General features: G+C 43.7%; 1 protein-coding gene across 2 annotated transcripts in view; it reads right to left on the bottom strand.

Moving 5' to 3' along the window:
* The window catches only part of afap1 (actin filament associated protein 1), a 350,733-nt gene that overhangs the window by 319,638 nt on the left and 12,963 nt on the right, over positions 1-18,132 (bottom strand). The window contains exon 1 of one of the 2 annotated variants that reach the window (XM_078164812.1): positions 14,812-15,011. The exons of the other annotated variant lie outside the window; for it this stretch is intronic. Coding sequence (XP_078020938.1) covers positions 14,812-14,815 — 4 coding nt within the window. The 5' untranslated portion in view covers positions 14,816-15,011. Of the gene's footprint in view, positions 1-14,811; positions 15,012-18,132 lie in introns of those variants that run through there. 2 annotated transcript variants of the gene reach the window in all.

The raw sequence follows: 18,132 nt of genomic DNA, 5'->3' as shown, positions 1-18,132 counted from the left end.
TTATAACTTAACAGGATTAGCCATAAGTCAACAAAATGAATATTAACCCCTTAAACCTGGATTGACATCAGTTTTCTTGTGCTGCATCCAGACACCTTTCACAAGTGTTTAATTCTTTGAAACCAGAGCAAATCGGTTTGATTTTTGTTTTTAAAAACATGGGGAAAAAATAACAATGAGCAAGAATTTGCTAAAAACTGACAGGAAAATTAACTGAAAATCAATTATCAAAAATAAAGAAAGACAGAAAATTACAAGAAAATTACATTATTAGAATGATATATTCAAACATATGTTATGGAATACATATATGCATGTATTTTTTCAATTTTTAGCCCTTTTTTCAGGTAATTTCCTTGTTTACTGTTTTTTTTTAATCTTTTCTTTTTTCAGGTAATTTTCTTGTAACTTTTTCCTAATTTTCTGTTAATTTTAGATCATTTCTAGCCCTTTGATGCACAACATGGGTCAAAAGTGACCTGACTGAGTTTTTATGTTCTATATCTTAGTTAATAAATTAACTTCATCATTCAGTATTTCAGGTATTCCTCAATTAACTTGTTTTTTATGATCAAACATCCTTATTTTATTTTTTCATTTTTTACTTTTTGAATAAAAACCCTTTTTGTATCACTATCCTTGACAAGATGACAAATAAAATGTTGCAAATATTAAATGTAATAGTGTTTGGCCCCCCTCACCGCTAAAGTAATTATTTGAAATAAATTATCATTATATTATTAAGTCATTTAATCTTAAATCACCCTTAGATGAATGGGTCATTTTTGACCCATGTGTGTAAACTTGATGTGGTAATCAAAAACAAGATATTTAATACATGGAATATTCAATCATAAAATAAATTGATTTCAAAAGATAGAGCAAAGAAACACTCAGCTCTGGGAAATTAATGTAGGTCATTTTTTACCCATGTTGTGCATTAGTAGAGGTGTGCATATGCTGTGCATCAAAGGGCTAGTTACGTTGCTCACTGCCTTCTTCCCATGTTTAGGAAAGAAATGAAACCAATTTACTCAGGTTTCAAAGGGTTAAGGGTCGTCGTCGTCGTCGTCGTCGTCGTTGTCGTCCTCCGCTTATCTGGGTCCGGGTCGTGGGGGCAGCAGCCTCAGCAAAGAAGCCCAGACAGTCCTCTCCCCTGCCACTTCTGTCAGCTCTTCCGCGGGAACCCCGAGGCGTTCCCAGGCCAGCCGGGTGATGTAGTCCCTCCAGCGTGTTCTGGGGCGGCCCCGAGGTCTCCTCCCGGTTGGACATGCCCAAAACACCTCCCAAGGGAGGCGTCCGGAAGGCATCCTTACCAGATGCCCGAACCACCTCAACTGGCTCCTCTCGATGTGGAGGAGCAGCGGCTCTACTCCGAGTCCCTCCCGGATGTCTGAGCTCCTCACCCTATCCCTAAGGCTGAGCCCAGCCACCCTGCGGAGGAAACTCATTTCGGCCGCTTGTACTCGCAATCTCATTCTTTCGGTCACTACCCAGAGCTTGTGACCATAGGTGAGGGTTGGAACGTAGATCGACCGGTAAATTGAGAGCTTCGCTTTCTGGCTAAGTTCCCTCTTCACCACAACGGACCGGTTAAGCGCCTGCATCACTGCTGACGCCACCCCAATCCGCCTGTCAATCTCCCGCTCCATCCTACCCTCACTCGTGAACAAGATCCAGAGATACTTAAATTCCTTCACCTGAGGAAGGACCTCCCCCCTGACCTGGAGTGGGCAATCCACCCTTTTCCGGCTGAGGACCATGGCCTCAGACTTGGAGGTGCTGATTCTCATCCCAGCCGCTTCACACTCGGCTGCGAACCACCCCAGTGAGAGCTGGAGGTCACTGTTCGATGGAGCTAGGAGGACCACGTCATCCGCAAAAAGCAGGGACGAGATCCTCCCATCACCGAACCTGACACCCTCCACCACTCGGCTGCGCCTAGAAATTCTGTCCATAAAAGTTATGAACAGAACCGGTGACAAAGGGCAGCTCTGGTGGAGTCCAACCCTCACCGGGAACAGGTCCGACTTACTGCCAGCCACGCGAACCAGACTCATGCTCCTTCGGTACAAGGACTGGATAGCCCTTAGCAAGGGGCCACCAACCCCATACTCCCGGAGCACCCCCCACAGGATGCCCCTGGGGACACGGTCGTAAGCCTTCTCCAAATCCACAAAACACATGTGGACTGGTTGGGCAAACTCCCATGCCCCCTCCAGCACCCTGGCAAGGGTAAAGAGCTGGTCCACGGTTCCGCGTCCGGGACGAAAACCACATTGCTCCTCCTCAATCTGAGGTTCAACTATCGACCGGACCCTCTTCTCCAGCACCCTGGAGTAGACCTTACCGGGTAGGCTGAGGAGTGTGATCCCCCTGTAGTTGGAACACACCCTCTGGTCCCCTTTCTTGAAAATGGGGACCACCACCCCAGTCTGCCACTCCAGAGGCACTGCCCCCGATGTCCACGCAATGTTGCAGAGGCGTGTCAGCCAGGACAGCCCTACAACATCCAGAGCCTTGAGATATCAAGGACGAATCTCATCCACCCCCGGGGCTCTGCCGCCTCGGAGCTGTTTCACTACCTCAGCAACTTCTGCCCCAGAAATTGGACGACCCGCCCCCGAGACCCCCGTCTCTGTTTCCTCACTGGAATACGTGTTGGTGGGATTGAGGAGCTCCTCAAAGTATTCCTTCCACCACCCGACAATGTCCCCAGTTGACGTCAGCAGCTCCCTGCCCCCACTGTAAACAGTGTGCGCAAGTTGCCGCCTTCCCCCCCTGAGGCGCCGGACGGTTTGCCAGAACCTCTTTGGAGCCGATCGATAATCTTCCTCCATGGCCTCACCGAACTCCTCCCACGCCTGAGTTTTTGCCTCAACGACTGCTGCCGCTGCGTTCCGCTTGGCCCGCCGGTACCCGTCAGCTGCTTCCGGAGACCCACAGACCAACCATGCCCTGTAGGCCTCCTTCTTCAGCCTGACGGCTGATTACCACCGCGACTGGCCCCAGCGGCCTTGCGGCCACAGCTCGCAACTGCCACCTCGACAATGGCAGAGCGGAACAAGGCCCATTCGGACTCAATGTCCCCCTCTGCCCTCGGGACGCGGTCGAAGCTCTCCCGGAGGTGCGAGTTGAAGATCATCTGGACAGGTTCTTCCGCCAGGCGTTCCCAGCAGACCCTCACTGTTCGTTTGGGCCTGCCAGGTCTGCGCGGCGTCTTCCCCCACCATCTAATCCAACTCACCACCAGGTGGTGATCAGTTGACAGCTCTGCTCCTCTCTTCACCCGAGTGTCCAGAACATATGGCCGCAGGTCAAATGATATGACTACAAAGTCGATCACTGACCTGCGACCTAGGCTGTCCTGGTGCCACGTGCACCGATGGACATCTTTATGTTTGAACATGGTGTTAGTTATGGCCAAACTGCGACCCGCACAGAAGTCCAATAACTGAACACCACTTGGGTTCAGATCGGGCAGGCCGTTCCTCCCAATCACGCCCCTCCAGGTCCCGCCGTCATTGCCCACGTGAGCGTTGAAGTCCCCCAGCAGAACAATGGAGTCCCCGGTCGGGGCACTGTCCAGCACCCGTCCCAGGGACTCCAAAAAGGGTGGGTACTCTGAACTGTTGTTCGGTGCATAAGCACAGACAACAGTCAGGACCCGTTCCCCGACCCGAAGGCGCAGGGAATCAACCCTTTCGTCTACCAGGGTAAACCCCAATGTACAGGCAGAGAGTCTGGGGGCTATCAGAAAGCCCACCCCGGCCCTTCGCCTCTCACCCGGAGCAACTCCAGCGAAGGAGAGAGTCCAACCCCTCTCAAGGACTAGGGTTCCAGAGCCGGAACTATGTGTCGAGGTGAGGCCGACTATATCTAGCCGGTAGCGCTCAACCTCTTCCACAAGCTCCGGCTCCTTCCCCACCAGAGAGGTGACATTCCATGTCCCAAGAGCCAACTTCTGTAACCGAGGATCGGACCACCAAGGCCCCCGCCTTGGTCTGTTGCCCAATCCACATTGCACCGAACCCTTCTGGATCCCTCTGGGTTAAGGGCTCACAAGCTTAATAGACATTTGGTGGAATATGCAACATTTAGGTATGGAGTACACTTTGCAACAAATATTTTCCCTTTCATTCGCCTTAAGTATACATCAGCCTCTACTAGCCTTACCCTAGGAGCAGGTAAGGCATTTGAAAAAGGTACTGGCTGAAGTTCTTTTTGTTTGTTTTTATGACAACTAAAGTTGGTGGCCGTAAAACCAAAACTAAGAGCTGAAAGATGCTGAAATGCTCCAAAGCTCTCTAATAACTCTGTGTGGGTTTGTCACTACAAGCCCAGGCTCCTCTGTGTACCAACCTCAATGAAATGCACACTCACACACACATATATCACCAAGTTGCTCATAACCCCTCAGACAGTGACTCACAGCGCAGGGGATTCATCGGATACATTCCTTGACATCCTCTGCCTTTACACACACACACACACACACACACACACACCTCTGTTATACTTAAACTTTTACACTAGGGATGCAAGATATTGTTTTTTTTGCCAATATCTGATATGTCAGTACATAACAACTCATTTGGCCGACAACAGATACCGATACCCACCTAATTCTAGTGATCATTCAATTTCAATTTTCAATTTTATTTATAAAGAAATTAAATATATCACAGAATAATTCACAAATCACAATTGGCCTCAGAGGGCTTTATAGCATATGACATCCCTCTGTCCTTGGACCCCCACAGCGGATAAGGAAAAAATGGTCCTCAGGAAGAGCAAATGAGGAGGGATCCCACCTCCAGGACAGACAGACAGATGTGCAATAGATGTTGTCCGTACAGAACAGATCAACATAATAAATTTGCAGTAATGCATATGACAAAATGATACATAAAGAGAGACAGAGACAGAGAGAGAAACTGAGACAGAGAGAGACCGAGAGAGAGCAGACAGTTGTGAGAATAGCTACAATAACATTCATTTTAATAATAATATAATAACAATAACAGTAATTGTGGCACCATATGTTTTAAGTATATGGGGTGACCCCGAATAGTCAATGATTCGGTGATCGCAGCGGTGCCTGGACAGCGTGACGTGTGTGGTTGTGCTGCTGCCGTGGTCCTGCCAGATGCCTCCTGCTGCTGCTGCTGCTGCTGCCATCATTAGTCATACTTCTACTGTTATTATACACATATGACTATTGTCACACATGTATACTGCCAGATGTTAATACATACTTTCAACATATTGTACCACAGTAGCCAGAACTATAACTATAATATTATTACTTTCAATAATGTTGTTGTAAGCTACTGTCATTATCTGCATCTCTCTCTCTCTCTCTCTCTCTCTCTCTCTCTCTGTCTCATTGTGTCATACGGATCACTGTTAATTTATTATGCTGATCTGTTCCGTACGACATCTATTGCACGTCTGTCCGTCCTGGAAGAGGGATCCCTCCTCAGTTGCTCTTCCTGAGGTTTCTACCGTTTTTTTTTCCCCGTTAAAGGGTTGTTTTTGGGGAGTTTTTACTTTACCGCTGCGAGGGTCATAAGGACAGAGGGATGTTGTATGCTGTAAAGCCCTGTGAGGCAAATTGTGATTTGTGATATTGGGCTTTATAAATAAAATTGAATTGAAAATTGAAATTGAATTGATTCGATTCGGAGAAGTCTGATTCGACTGCCAGTCTCACCGTTGAATCATCGCAAAATGTGGTTATGAAACAAGACTGTACCATTCTGACTATATGGGGGTGCTCACTGCTGCTGAACATCTTGATTTGACATAGAATGTATTTGTTTTCTAGTAATTCATGATATATAGCCTATTTTCTGTTAATAAAAAATTGAAAATGACGCGTGCGTTTAATCAGTAGGCGTTTAATCAGTAGGCATAATCATTACTATGCATGAATAAATGACCCAGTTGCTCGATCCAAATAAACTGAGGTGAGTGAGTGCACTGCAGGACCATCAGAGCAGCATTGAGGCCTAGGTGATTTAAAGCCTCAGTGTGTAAAAATGGTGAGTAACAGTGACATCAGCGGTCAAATTCTAGATTATTCGTTTACCTGAAGTGTCTTGAAACAAATTTCACAGCTGATTGTTTTCTTGATAGACTCTGATTTTTTATTTGGCTACTTTTTGTCTGACGATTGAGAGCGGTGACGCACAGTCCGTGTGGATGAACTTGTATGAACCTGAGTTGATTAATGAAGTAACTTGAAGTCAGAAAGAAGGAAAACTGTTTTACTTTTATTATTATTATCTTATTATGCCAACTGAAGAATTAAATTTGTTTATTTGGGTGTTTTAGCTCTTTTCTCTGGAGCGGAAACTGACGCAAATGAGCTCATTAATCAATGAGGGGGAAAACAACACGATTCGACGATTAGTCGGCTAAAGGAAAAATCTGTCAAATCAGATTCGACTATGAAAATTCTTAGTCGGGGACACCCCTAGTATATGTATGCGACAATAATAATCATCTTAATCATGAAAACTCTGTCTGTGGGTGTGTCTGTTCCACGTTTTTCTCCTCACTGACTTGGTCAATCCATGTGAAATTTGGCACAGTGGTAGAGGGTAATGGGAGGATGCGAATGAAGCAATATTACATCAATTGGCCAAAAGGGCAACCGATTGAAATTGCAAACTTTGTCGTAGAGACATGAAACACTTGCACAGAGATGCCTCCCCTCATGAGGAACAAATTTGCCTCAAGAACCCATACCTTCCGGTTATATACATTTTCCGCCATTTAGAATTTTTTGAAAAATACTTAAAATCGATCTCTTCCTACAAAGTTTGACTGATCTGCATGAAACTCAGTGAACATAATTTAGAGACCAATATCTAAAGTTCCCTCTTGGCAAAAGTTGGAAAACTTACTAAAACTGTGCTTCTGTAAGGCAATGAATATTGCGGTGGGCATGACTCATCACATAAAGGCGCATAACATCTCAAGGGTTTCACCGATCACCACGCAACTTTGTAGGCATATGACCACACATAATCTGGGAGGCCCCCTCCATTATTGACCCGATCAAACAAAATGGGGGTGCTAGAGAGCTAATTTCTTATCTAGGCCTAACTGGCATATCGATTTTTACTAAACTTGGTAGATATGTAGAACAGGACGCCTCAAGGTGACTGGAGAAATTTAACTCTAATTGGTAACTGGGTGGCGCTATAACAACAGAAAAATGCTTAAAAATGGCTAAAATGTGATCGATCGCTGTGGCTCCCCCTGTGGCTGAATGTTTTTTTTTGTTGTTTTTTTTTTCTAATTTTTGGTATGACTAAGTTATGGTATGCTGTACATAATCACTTAAACTATCAGTGTGTCATTCTGTCAGTCAGTCATTCTGTCTGTCCCATGTTTTTCTACTCACTGATGTTGTCAGTCTACATACCAATGCGCCCCACTTTTAAGTCAATACAACATATAAACACTTTAACTATCTGCCTTTCAACGTGCTACCTCAACTACTAATGTACAGTTTTGGCCCACTAACTATCCCACTATTGGCAATGGTACTACTGTACTTTCAATAAAGCAATTGTACTATCAAATTCACAAAAACTCTGTCTGAATACATTGCTCTTCTTATTGGGTTCAGTTGACTATTTAATCTGCAATTTCCTATGACCTGTATCCCAAACACACACCATGTGAAACTGTACGTGGGCAACTGTGCACTCAATGGGTATGGACTATGTATAATACGTAAGTTTATTTCATTCACAACCTGTTGCGTTGTTCAGTGGATTGTCTGTGATGTGTGGCTGTTAAATGTGCAGCTGCTCATGTCCAGAACCACACGTGTTGATACAACACCATGCACACACACACACACACACACACACACACACACACACACACACACACACACAAACGCAAACACACAAACACATTTGCCCATCATTAATTGTCCTGCATGTCATGTGAGTGGAATAATGTTTAATAGCTTGTAGGTAATATTAATTAATAATATTAATATTAATTAATATTATTACTCATTAATGTTGTTGTAAGCTACTGTCATTACCGTCTGCATCTCTCTCTGTCTCTGTCTCTCTCTCTGTCTCCCTTTCTGTCTCATTGTGTCATACGGATTACTGTTAATGTATCATGTTGATCTGTTCTGTACGACATCTATTGCACGTCTGTCCGTCCTGGAAGAGTGATCCCTCCTCAGTTGCTCTTCCTGAGCTTTCTACCGTTTTTTTCCCCATTAAAGGTTTTTTTTGGGAGAGTTTTTTCTTATCCGCTGCGAGGGTCCTAAGGACAGAGGAATGTCGTGTGCTGTAAAGCCCTGTGAGGCAAATTGTGATTTGTGATACTGGGCTTTATAAATAAAATTGAATTGAGGTAGACTGACAGGTCTGATATATCTTACTCACTCAGCAGCTGACTTGTTGAATGATGGCGAGTGGATTTAATAATAGTGATAATAATGATGATGATAATAATAATGATAATGATGCTCATCACAGTGACAGTGGCAGGGCTACAGACCGTTATTTAATTGCAACAGACTTCGGCAAATGACTTAGTAACAATGGTAATACATGCAAAAGTGTGTGACCAAAGTCATGACGGCGGGGGGTGGGGGTTATGGCTTTGATCAGCGAACATAATGTGACTTGGGATGTACACCAAACGCTGGCTCCGTTATGCAGCACATCCAGCTGTGCCGCCGTCATCAGAAAAGGACGTCGCTTTACGTGACGCTTCAGAGTAATGTCTCTTAATCAACAATCCTTGCTCCTCACTCCTAACTCCTGACTCCTTGCAGGTTTTTCTAAGTGGGAGGGACTAAACAGTTAGGTAAGGTGGCTAGGTTAGGTGGTTAGCAGTAATTTTAAGGGACTTGGGACATACCCATGGTAACTGCAAATGCTGGCAGATGACGTTACTTTTGCTAATGTGAACTCGGTCATATATTTGAAGTACTGTAAATCACTCTGCCAAGATACTGAAAACATAAATATTGTAAATGTAATTGAAGCAAATTGCTGCATTGTTGACTCATTCTTGTTACAATATACAGTACAATAATTTAGTAGACTTAATTAAGTGCAAAGATCTTATTCTGTAAGAATTACTGATTTACCTGTGGAAAAAAACATTCAAACTTTAAAGATTAAATGTCTTTTATGTAATGCTCTCTGTTGTTAGTATTTTGTAGTTCAGTGTGCTCACAGAGACAGTGTTTACTTCCTGAATGAAACTTGTCAGTGTTGTGGATGAATGAGCTTATTTTGAGACAGGTGTGATGTGTTTTGTTGGTGAGAAAGAGTTTTGGAAGTGAGATGAACTGTTTAGGTGAGACGCATGTTTGTAATGGTGTAACTTTATAACACAATTCCCCATCTTTCGACTTCTGGTCTTTTTGTCTTGTTGAAGCAGTGTAGGATCACAGCGAGCAGCAAGTGCCAACACACATCAAACACACACACACACACACACACACACACACAAAATCAGTCCAACAACTTTTAGTTTCCTGCTCCATCATGTTTTTATCTCCTGAGGGGTGAACAGGGACATGTGTGTGTCTGTACACACACTGTATATGCATGTGTACAAAAGCATGGACGGATGAGCTTGTTTGGGTTCTTTAAGGTATTTTAAAAATGATAAATAAATGTATGTTTTGCAGTGGTCATGAGTTAGCAACAGCACACACACAAAGACACAGCACAAACATCCCGCTCTCTTTCCCCAACCAAAATACAGCCGTCCTGACTCAGTCCTGATGTTGAAGTGTCACTGATAGAAACCTTCCAGCTCTGCTGACAATCTGTTGTTTCATTTTAACAAACTTCCACTTTGGACAACTTTCATCGTCCCTGTCAAAGTAAAAACATCTTCAGTCCACAAAACACTTCAAGATCCAATATGACCAATGTCAAACTTAGCAATTTCATGACATTTTAAATAGGTTCCTCCTTTTTTGTTTACATTCCTGGCATTATACCACCTATAGCTCACATAATTTTGCACTCCAACTGAGTACACGTTAATATCTGTTTACTGCAAGTAATACATCACAATATTAAACAATGTTATTGGGGCGTCGGTAGCATAGTGGATAGTGCTGGCACCCCATATACAGAGGCGCTGCCTCGCTGCAGCGGTCGCGGGCTCGACTCCAGCTCGCAACCATTTGCTGCATGTCATCCCCCCACTCTCTCTCACTCCCCCATTTCACTCTCTCCTGTCAACTAAAGGCAAAAGCCCCAAAAAAATCTTTGCTGGTCCAAAGTTTTCTGTTATGTGTAAGAGCCAGTCAGGAAGAATCAGAAAGCAACAGTGACGTGTAAAGACGGTGACTGACGGAAGAATAGGCTACTGTCCTTCTCTTCATTCATAAAGCCCTCCATAACCAGGCCCCCTTCCTACCTAATTGATCTGCTCCAGCACTGCTCTCCTTTCCACAGTCTCCACTCCTCTAATGCCAACGTGATGACTCTGTCATGACCTGTCAAGCTCCCTGAGTTCATGTTTATTTGTCATCCGTTTCCTGTTTTATTTTGATAACTACTGTCTCATCTCGTGTCAGATCCCACGTCCTGTGAAGTTTCCCTCCTTTGTGATTGCTTGTCCCACCCTAATGTGTTTCACCTGTATCTCAATGTGTTTCACCTTTCATTGTCTCCCTTGTCTTAGAGTATTTAAGTCCCTGTTTTCCCCTCCTTTGTTGCCAGATCATCTTTACCTTTAAGTAAGAGTTCCAGTGTTTTCCTAGTGTTTCTTGTGAGTGTGTTTTTGATCATTTTTTCCTGTCGATTTGGATACCTTTGCCTGTGTAACTGATCACCCATGTACTGACCTGAGCCTGATTAAAGACCCTAAACTTTTATCTGAGTCTGTGAGTCTGCTTTGTGAGTCCTTCTCCAGTGCTTTACAGACTCCAGCACTGGACCTGAGAGCCTTCTCCATAGCTGCACCCTACATTTGAGAGTGCACCGATCTCTCCCAGTTCAGCTTTTAAAAGTGGCTTTTATTATGTGAATGATGTTGCAGTATTTTAGTGTATTCTATTCTATGATCATGTCTAACTCATGTAAGTGTCTTTGAGTACAAAAAGTGCTCCTCAAATAAAATGTATTATTATCATTATTATTATTATTATTGTTGTTGCGGATTAGGTGGAGTAGCATTAGCATCAGATGAAAGAGAGAACACCGTGCGTCCCGCAGCTTCACAGCAGTTGTGCTACTTTACAGTTTGTCATGTTAACAACCTCCAACAGTTACTCAATACAATAATCTGTGTCCACTGTTGTCACAACAGTGAAATTTCTTTCATTCCAATACTATCAATTTTAATATCACGGTATACCTTAAAACTGGTATACTGCTGCAACTCTACTTGACTCGTAGCAGAGAACAACAGAATGACTGTTATAAACATTAACAATAATTTAATCATTTTTACATTTTACAACAGCAAAAACTACTACTACTAATTTTTTTCCTCATGACGGGTAGCTCAGACAAAGAGGGCATACTGGGCAACGAAACACGTACTTGTGCACGTCCCTGCTAATTACTGAGTGCTCTGATTGGTCAATGATAATGAAATGGGGTATCACAACCTCAGCTATTATAAATTAGCTTACAGAATAGGGTAATAAGGAAGCATCCAAAACAAATATTATCCTCTTGTTCCAATGTCTAATGCAAGCTTTTCTTTAATGAACTATAATTATTCTGTGGGTCAGCTGAAGTTAACTTTTCTTTCCTTTATATGGCTGTAGTTTGTGTCAGTGTAATGCAGTCATCTGACAGTCTGTATCACTGTTTGTCTTCGTTTTGGTCCATGACTCCACAGATAGTCCCTAAGAGAAGGTAGAGTGTGAGGTGAAGAAAGGGAATGGCGGTTTGCTGAACTTGTATTGACAGAGGCTGAACTATCCAAACACATTAGTTGTGAGCTGCAGATGCCGACCATGTCCCAACTTGAAGTTGAGCACCTGGGCTTCATAACACAGGCATTGCAATCATGCATTTCACCTCTGTCTTCTCACAAGTACTGACAGGCAACAAGAGAAAGATCAGGACAGTCAGTGGTGTGTTCTTATTCATTTCTTCAGAACTCTCCTCAGTGTAAAATACTACTTGTAACTTACAATATAAATCTTGTCAACCACCTCAGCCGGACTGTCCCACAGGGGACCATATTAGGACAAGATTCATTCTATTTTGTAACCTAAGTCTAGGAGCAGACCTTAAGACAAAGGTTTCTTTGGTGCCATATCTAAGTTGGGGGAGGACAATCATCTGTCAACTTGTATTAAAATCATTGTGTTTGACTGCTGGTAAGATCAGCTGTGATCTTATAGCAGTAACTTTTTCCACAGCTAAAGAAGCAGCTGTGTGGCAGGAATGGACAAGACACAGCAAAGCATCAAAGACCTTCTTTCAGCGCACAGCATGATGAAACCTTTGCCAGGACAATAAAACAAAGTCTTTTTATTTCATGTCTCATACAGCACATGTGCCTCCACTGATTAATAAAACGTAAGTAAAAATGAGCAGTGACTCGTGTTGATTAACACCACATTCATCAGTTTTTCATCAGTCCTCTTCCGAAAACATGACTTCACAGCTGTTTGTAGAGCAAAGGCTGAATGACAGCTGAAGGGTAAGGAGCCTCTATCCTGACATACAGTTAATACACTGCAGAGAGCTGCTTTATATTCTAATTCTAAATCAGGACCTCATCCACATAAACTGAAAGTTTATGTCAGGCAAGTTGGCCAGTCACTGTCACAGCAAATCAGAGTCTGCAACAACAGCAGTGTCATTGTTTTCAAGACATGTGACTGATGCAATGGATTGTGATTTGCTGTAGGGCACATGGAGATGACAAAATGCATGTGCTCTTGCCTCACTAGCCTGTTACAGAGTAGGCTATTCTCACAATTTCTATGTATGTTTTCCTACGAAAAGCAATGCACCCAATTTTGTATATATCTCGTGTTTTTTTGAAAGGCTGCGATGAAGTGACCAATGTGGTGACGGCAGTAAACAAGGAAGCAGCCGAACCTCAGTAACTTTACTTGCCTAAACCTAAAGACTCCCAACCATATTTCTTTCCCTAAACCTGACCACAGTAACCTTTATTGCTTAAGCCTAACCTGCGTAACTTTACGTTGATTACGTAACCATAAGTTAAGGATTTAACATCATTTGTGGGGTGTAAATTTGTAGGATATCACACCGTTATATGAGAATATGTTGTACCGAGACAAAGTATCTTTGCTCCATTTTTACTGGTGCTTACAAAAAACGTCAGCAAATGTGCCACACCGCCTACCCGAGCAGTGTATGTGCATCACAGAACCTTTTGCTTTTCATTTCAGCTCCTATGCTAACAGCCACACAGCCCACGCAAGGAGCGTGGATCAGCTGTGGCTCATCTACAGATTTAGGTTTTTTTCCATGTGACGCCTGTGGTTCTCAGCAAAACCAGTCAGTGAAAATGATCTGTTGATAGTCATACTATCATCACACTGGAATCATTACACCTATTCCATCCTGTAAAGGGCTCATTGTATGAGTGGAATGGGTGGAAACTAGTTAAAAAGGTTTATTCAAAACCAAAAGTTATTACTGCCCCCCGTCTCCTCTGATCAACCCTGCGTTTCCAGTCACAGAATCAAAACAAGTCAAACTCTGAAGAAATTCAGATAAAAAAGAGCTGGTATACATAAAGATGCCATGTCAGTCATGTATGTGTATGTATAGCAGCCCTTACAGAAGAGTTCAGTGCTATGTGTGTGTGTGTGTGTGTGTGTGTGTGTGTGTGTGTGTCTGTGTGTGTGTGTGTGTGTGGTGGGCAAGGAGAGAGAGAAAGAGAGAGAGAGAGAGAGAGATGTCTGCACTCGGGACATGCAGGTAAGCTGGATGTCGGGTTAGCAATAAACCATGACTATAACAGCAGAGCTCAACAACAAGGATTGCCCGATTGCCCTTTCATCACATCTCACCATGGCTGTTTCTGCTTTTACTCTTCCTCCCTGCAGTATTTTTAGACTTGCCTTTATTGAAGAAAAACCGCTAACAAAGTTCTGCTAATTCAGTGATAAATATATTTAATTTCCTATAGACTCTTTAAAATGAAAGTCCCCCATTATTTTGTTATGTAAAAACTTTTATTGTGAAGCAGTCTTAGTAAGAGACAACAATAAAAGGAGAGGAGAAATAAGGAAATGTTGAGTTTTTGAGCAGCAACTTCACACAACTTCAGCTGATAGTGAACATGAAACAGTAAAATGAAGGAGATATCTACAGTAAAAACAGGACGCAGGAGAGAAACTAAACTCCAAACCACAGAGCTTCAGTTAGAAGCTACAAAAGTACTCACAGCTGAACATACAGATACTTTTAAAAATGCCTCTCTCTCTGGTCTCCTGCAGACAGAGGTAAGTAGAGCCTTGCAACACAACTGAATGGCGTGGCCCAACTTTTGGACTTACTCTGGAGAAGGAAAATCTCTCGCACCGCTCAGCATGTCATGGTGCATATAAACTGATATTGGAAACACAAATCAGTGCGGCAAAAAGTAATAGTGGAAAGGCCCACTAGATCAATGTTTCTCAACTGGTCCAGCCATGGATTCCAGATTTCTCCTCAGTCATTAGCTCAAGGTCCACACAGTTTAATATATTCAGTGCCATACTTGCATTTGGCCATGTCATTGAGCTAGTTTGCTGTCTCTGTTAAAGGGATAGTGCACCCAAAAATGAAAATTCAGCCATTGTCTACTCACCCATATGCCGACGGAGGCCCTGGTGAAGTTTTACGGCCTATTTCCACCAGATGCGTGTTGGTTGTGTCTCCGCCCCGGCACAGCAGCGGAGCCGATAGGCTTCAGTTCTAGTCAATGTGTGTGTTTCCACCGGCTGCGGCTGTGCTGCGCTCCGGCTCCGTCTCAGCTCCGGCACTCCGGAGCCCTCCACAACAGATATGCAGGACTTCTATTTTTGCCGGACGCCGGAGCACAACGCAGCAATTCAGCACAGGGCAGATCGTGTGGGGCAGGAAGTCGTGCACAGAAACAAAATAAAACATCCGGTTAATTTTCAAAATAAAATACACAGTGTTCACGGCAGATCATATTTCCCTGCACTACATCTTGAAAACGTCATAATGGGCGGAGGCAGGTCTGAAGTCAACAGTTCAGAGGTTTTCAGACGTCATTTCACCCTGTTGACACCATGGACGAGGAGATGTTAATCATGGCAGTGCACCGAGATGTCTTCTGGCGGAGCTGCACCGCTCCGCACAGCAAATGCAGCTGGTGGGTATTGATGGACAGCGGAGCACGCAGCGGATAACCAGCGCTGCCGTTCCGCAACAGACATGCATCCAGTGGAAATCCGGCGTTAGAGTCCTCACATCCCTTGCGGAGATCAGCGGGGGGGAGCGGCTAGCACACCTAATGGCTGACGGCGCCCCAGACTAACGTCCAAGAACACAAAATTGAAACCACAAAATATCTCCAACATGCTCATCCGTAGTGATCCAAGTGTCCTGAAGCCCTGACATAAAAAGTTGTTTCGAAAAACGTCATTTCAACTCTGTTTTTAGCCTCACTGTAGCCTGTAGCTCTGACTGCTTCTCTGTGCTCCGCGCTCACGTGTGCGTGCTCAGGGTGATCGGTGATGCACGGTCTCTGAAGAGCAGCAGTCTCGTCAGTACTGATGTCCAGATTCTTAACTGCAGGCATCGCCAGTTCCCAGTCTGAGCAGCAAAGACTTTCCTCATCCGTTGGCATTGCTTTGCATTTGAAACAACTACACCACCAGGTTTCCAGTGCTCGACTCCGGTATTCTGCGGCTGGCTGAGGGTTAGGCTCATGAGCTGCGGCGGCTGCTTCGTCCAGTAGGCTGAGTTCCGCGTCCGTATACTCGGGCTCAAACAAATACGGCTCAACAAAGAAATGCTGTTCCTCCTCAATTTCAAAGTCTTCAGACATGTTGGGCTGTCCTTTGCTAAAAGACAGTAGTGAAAATTATCTTTTAGCTACTGTGGTTACTGTTGTCTCCCCCTGCGGTGCACGTGTCATGTGATGTAAACACGGGTAAGCAAAGCTCATGCTTTCGCTGGTCTTGCGCAAGCGCGCACACGTGAGTGCGGAGCACAGAGAAGCAGTCAGAGCTACAGGCTACAGTGAGGCTAAAAACAGAGTTCATATGGCGTTTTTCAAAACAACTTTTTATGTCTGGGCTTCAGGACACTTGGATCACTACGGATGAGCGTGTTGGAGATATTTTGTGGTTTCAATTTTGTGCTCTTGGACATAAGTCTGGGGCGCCCTGTCAGCCATTAGATGTGCTAACCGCTCAATCCCGCCGATCTCTGTAAGTGATGTGAGGACTCTAAAACTTCACCTGAGCATTCGTCGGCATATGGGTGAGTAGATAATGGCTGAATTTTCATTTTTGGGTGCACTATCCCTTTAAGTAGCTGTCTGTTAGTCACTCTACAGCAGGAAACCTCACTTCAAAATAAAAGCTCTGTGCCAGAAATTCACTGTACTTCAAAAAGTTTGACACATCTGTGAGTCACTTGCAGTCCATTCAGAGTGGATCCACGACCCGCTTTTAGACTGCTCTAGATGACACTGAGAGCAGCCAGGGGAATGTTCTGTGTATTTGAGTACATTTTCAGTTTCAGAACTGAGAACACTTCAGTACAACAATGCTCATTTGAGTACAACAAAGAAAAATAAATAAATCATTAAATAAAACAGTGAGTCTACAAAACTTCTGTCATTCATTGTCTGTAGAGCAGCTTCAGCCTTTATACTTTATGACATCGCATTTTTGAGACTTCCTTCTCTGGTTTCTGGCTTTCAGAGAAAATAGCTCATGTTCACTTATATTGACTGAACTCTCCTGGACCACAGAAATAACATTTTGGAATTCTTAATTTAGGTGGTGTTCCCCTTTCAGTAATCTTAACTAGTCCATACCCATTGAGTGCACAGTTGCCCACGTACAGTATCACATGGTGTATGTTTGGGATACAGGTCACAGGAAACTGCAGATTAAATAGTCAACTGAACCCATTAAGAAGAGCAATGTATTCAGACAGAGTTTTGGTGAATTTGATAGTACAATTGCTTTATTGAAAGTACACTAGTACCATTGCCAATTGTGGGATAGTTAGTGGGCTAAAACTGTACATTAGTAGCTGAGGTAGCAAAGGCAGATAGTTAAAGTGTAGTTAAAGTGTTTATGTATTGTATTGACTTAAAAGTGAAGTGACAAAAGAACTGAAGTACATAACAGAAATTGATATGGCGGTTAGGCTTAGATTATGTGTCGTCATATGCCTACAAAGTTGCGTGGTGATCGGTGAAACCCTTGAGATCTTATACGCCTTGATGTGATGAACCATGCCCTCCGCAATATTCATTGTCTTATAGAAGCTCAGTTTTAGTAAGTAAGCTTTTGCCAAGAGGGAACTTTAGATATTGGTCCCTAGATTATGTTCACCGAGTTTCATGCAGATTGGTCAAACTTCCTAGGAAGAGGCCGATTTTAAGTGTTTTTCAAAAAAATCAGAAAATCTATATAACTGGAAGTTATGGGTTCCTGAGGCAAATTTGTTCCTCATGAGGAGAGGCATCTCTGTGCAAAGTTTCATGTTTCTAGGGCATACAGGGCATGAGATATGCCCATTCAAAGTTTACAATTTCAATCAGTTGCTAAAGCGCCCCCCTTTGGCCAATTGATGTAATATTGCTTCATTCGCATCCTCCCATTACCCTCTACCACTGTGCCAAATTTCACATGGATTGACCAAGTCAGTGAGGAGAAAAATGTCGAACAGACACACCCACAGACAGACAGAGTTTTCGTCATTATAAGATGAGAATGGTGGACAGACACATAACAACGCCAATAGGTATGAGTGTGTGTATGTGCACCAAAGTAACACAGACACAGACACAGACACAGAGTCCCTACCTGCAGGCAAACACCTGGACCTGTGACGGTACAGAGAGGTTGCACACAGTGAGAGAGGGCGAAAGAGAGAGTCAGAGAATGTTGGCCTAAAGCAAGGCTCAGTGGGATACAGA

Source organism: Epinephelus lanceolatus, chromosome 22 (genome assembly GCF_041903045.1).
Source record: "Epinephelus lanceolatus isolate andai-2023 chromosome 22, ASM4190304v1, whole genome shotgun sequence".
Classification (NCBI taxonomy): Eukaryota; Metazoa; Chordata; class Actinopteri; order Perciformes; family Serranidae; genus Epinephelus; species Epinephelus lanceolatus.
Note: the sequence above shows the minus strand (reverse complement) of the source record. Positions and strands in the feature narration are given on the sequence as shown.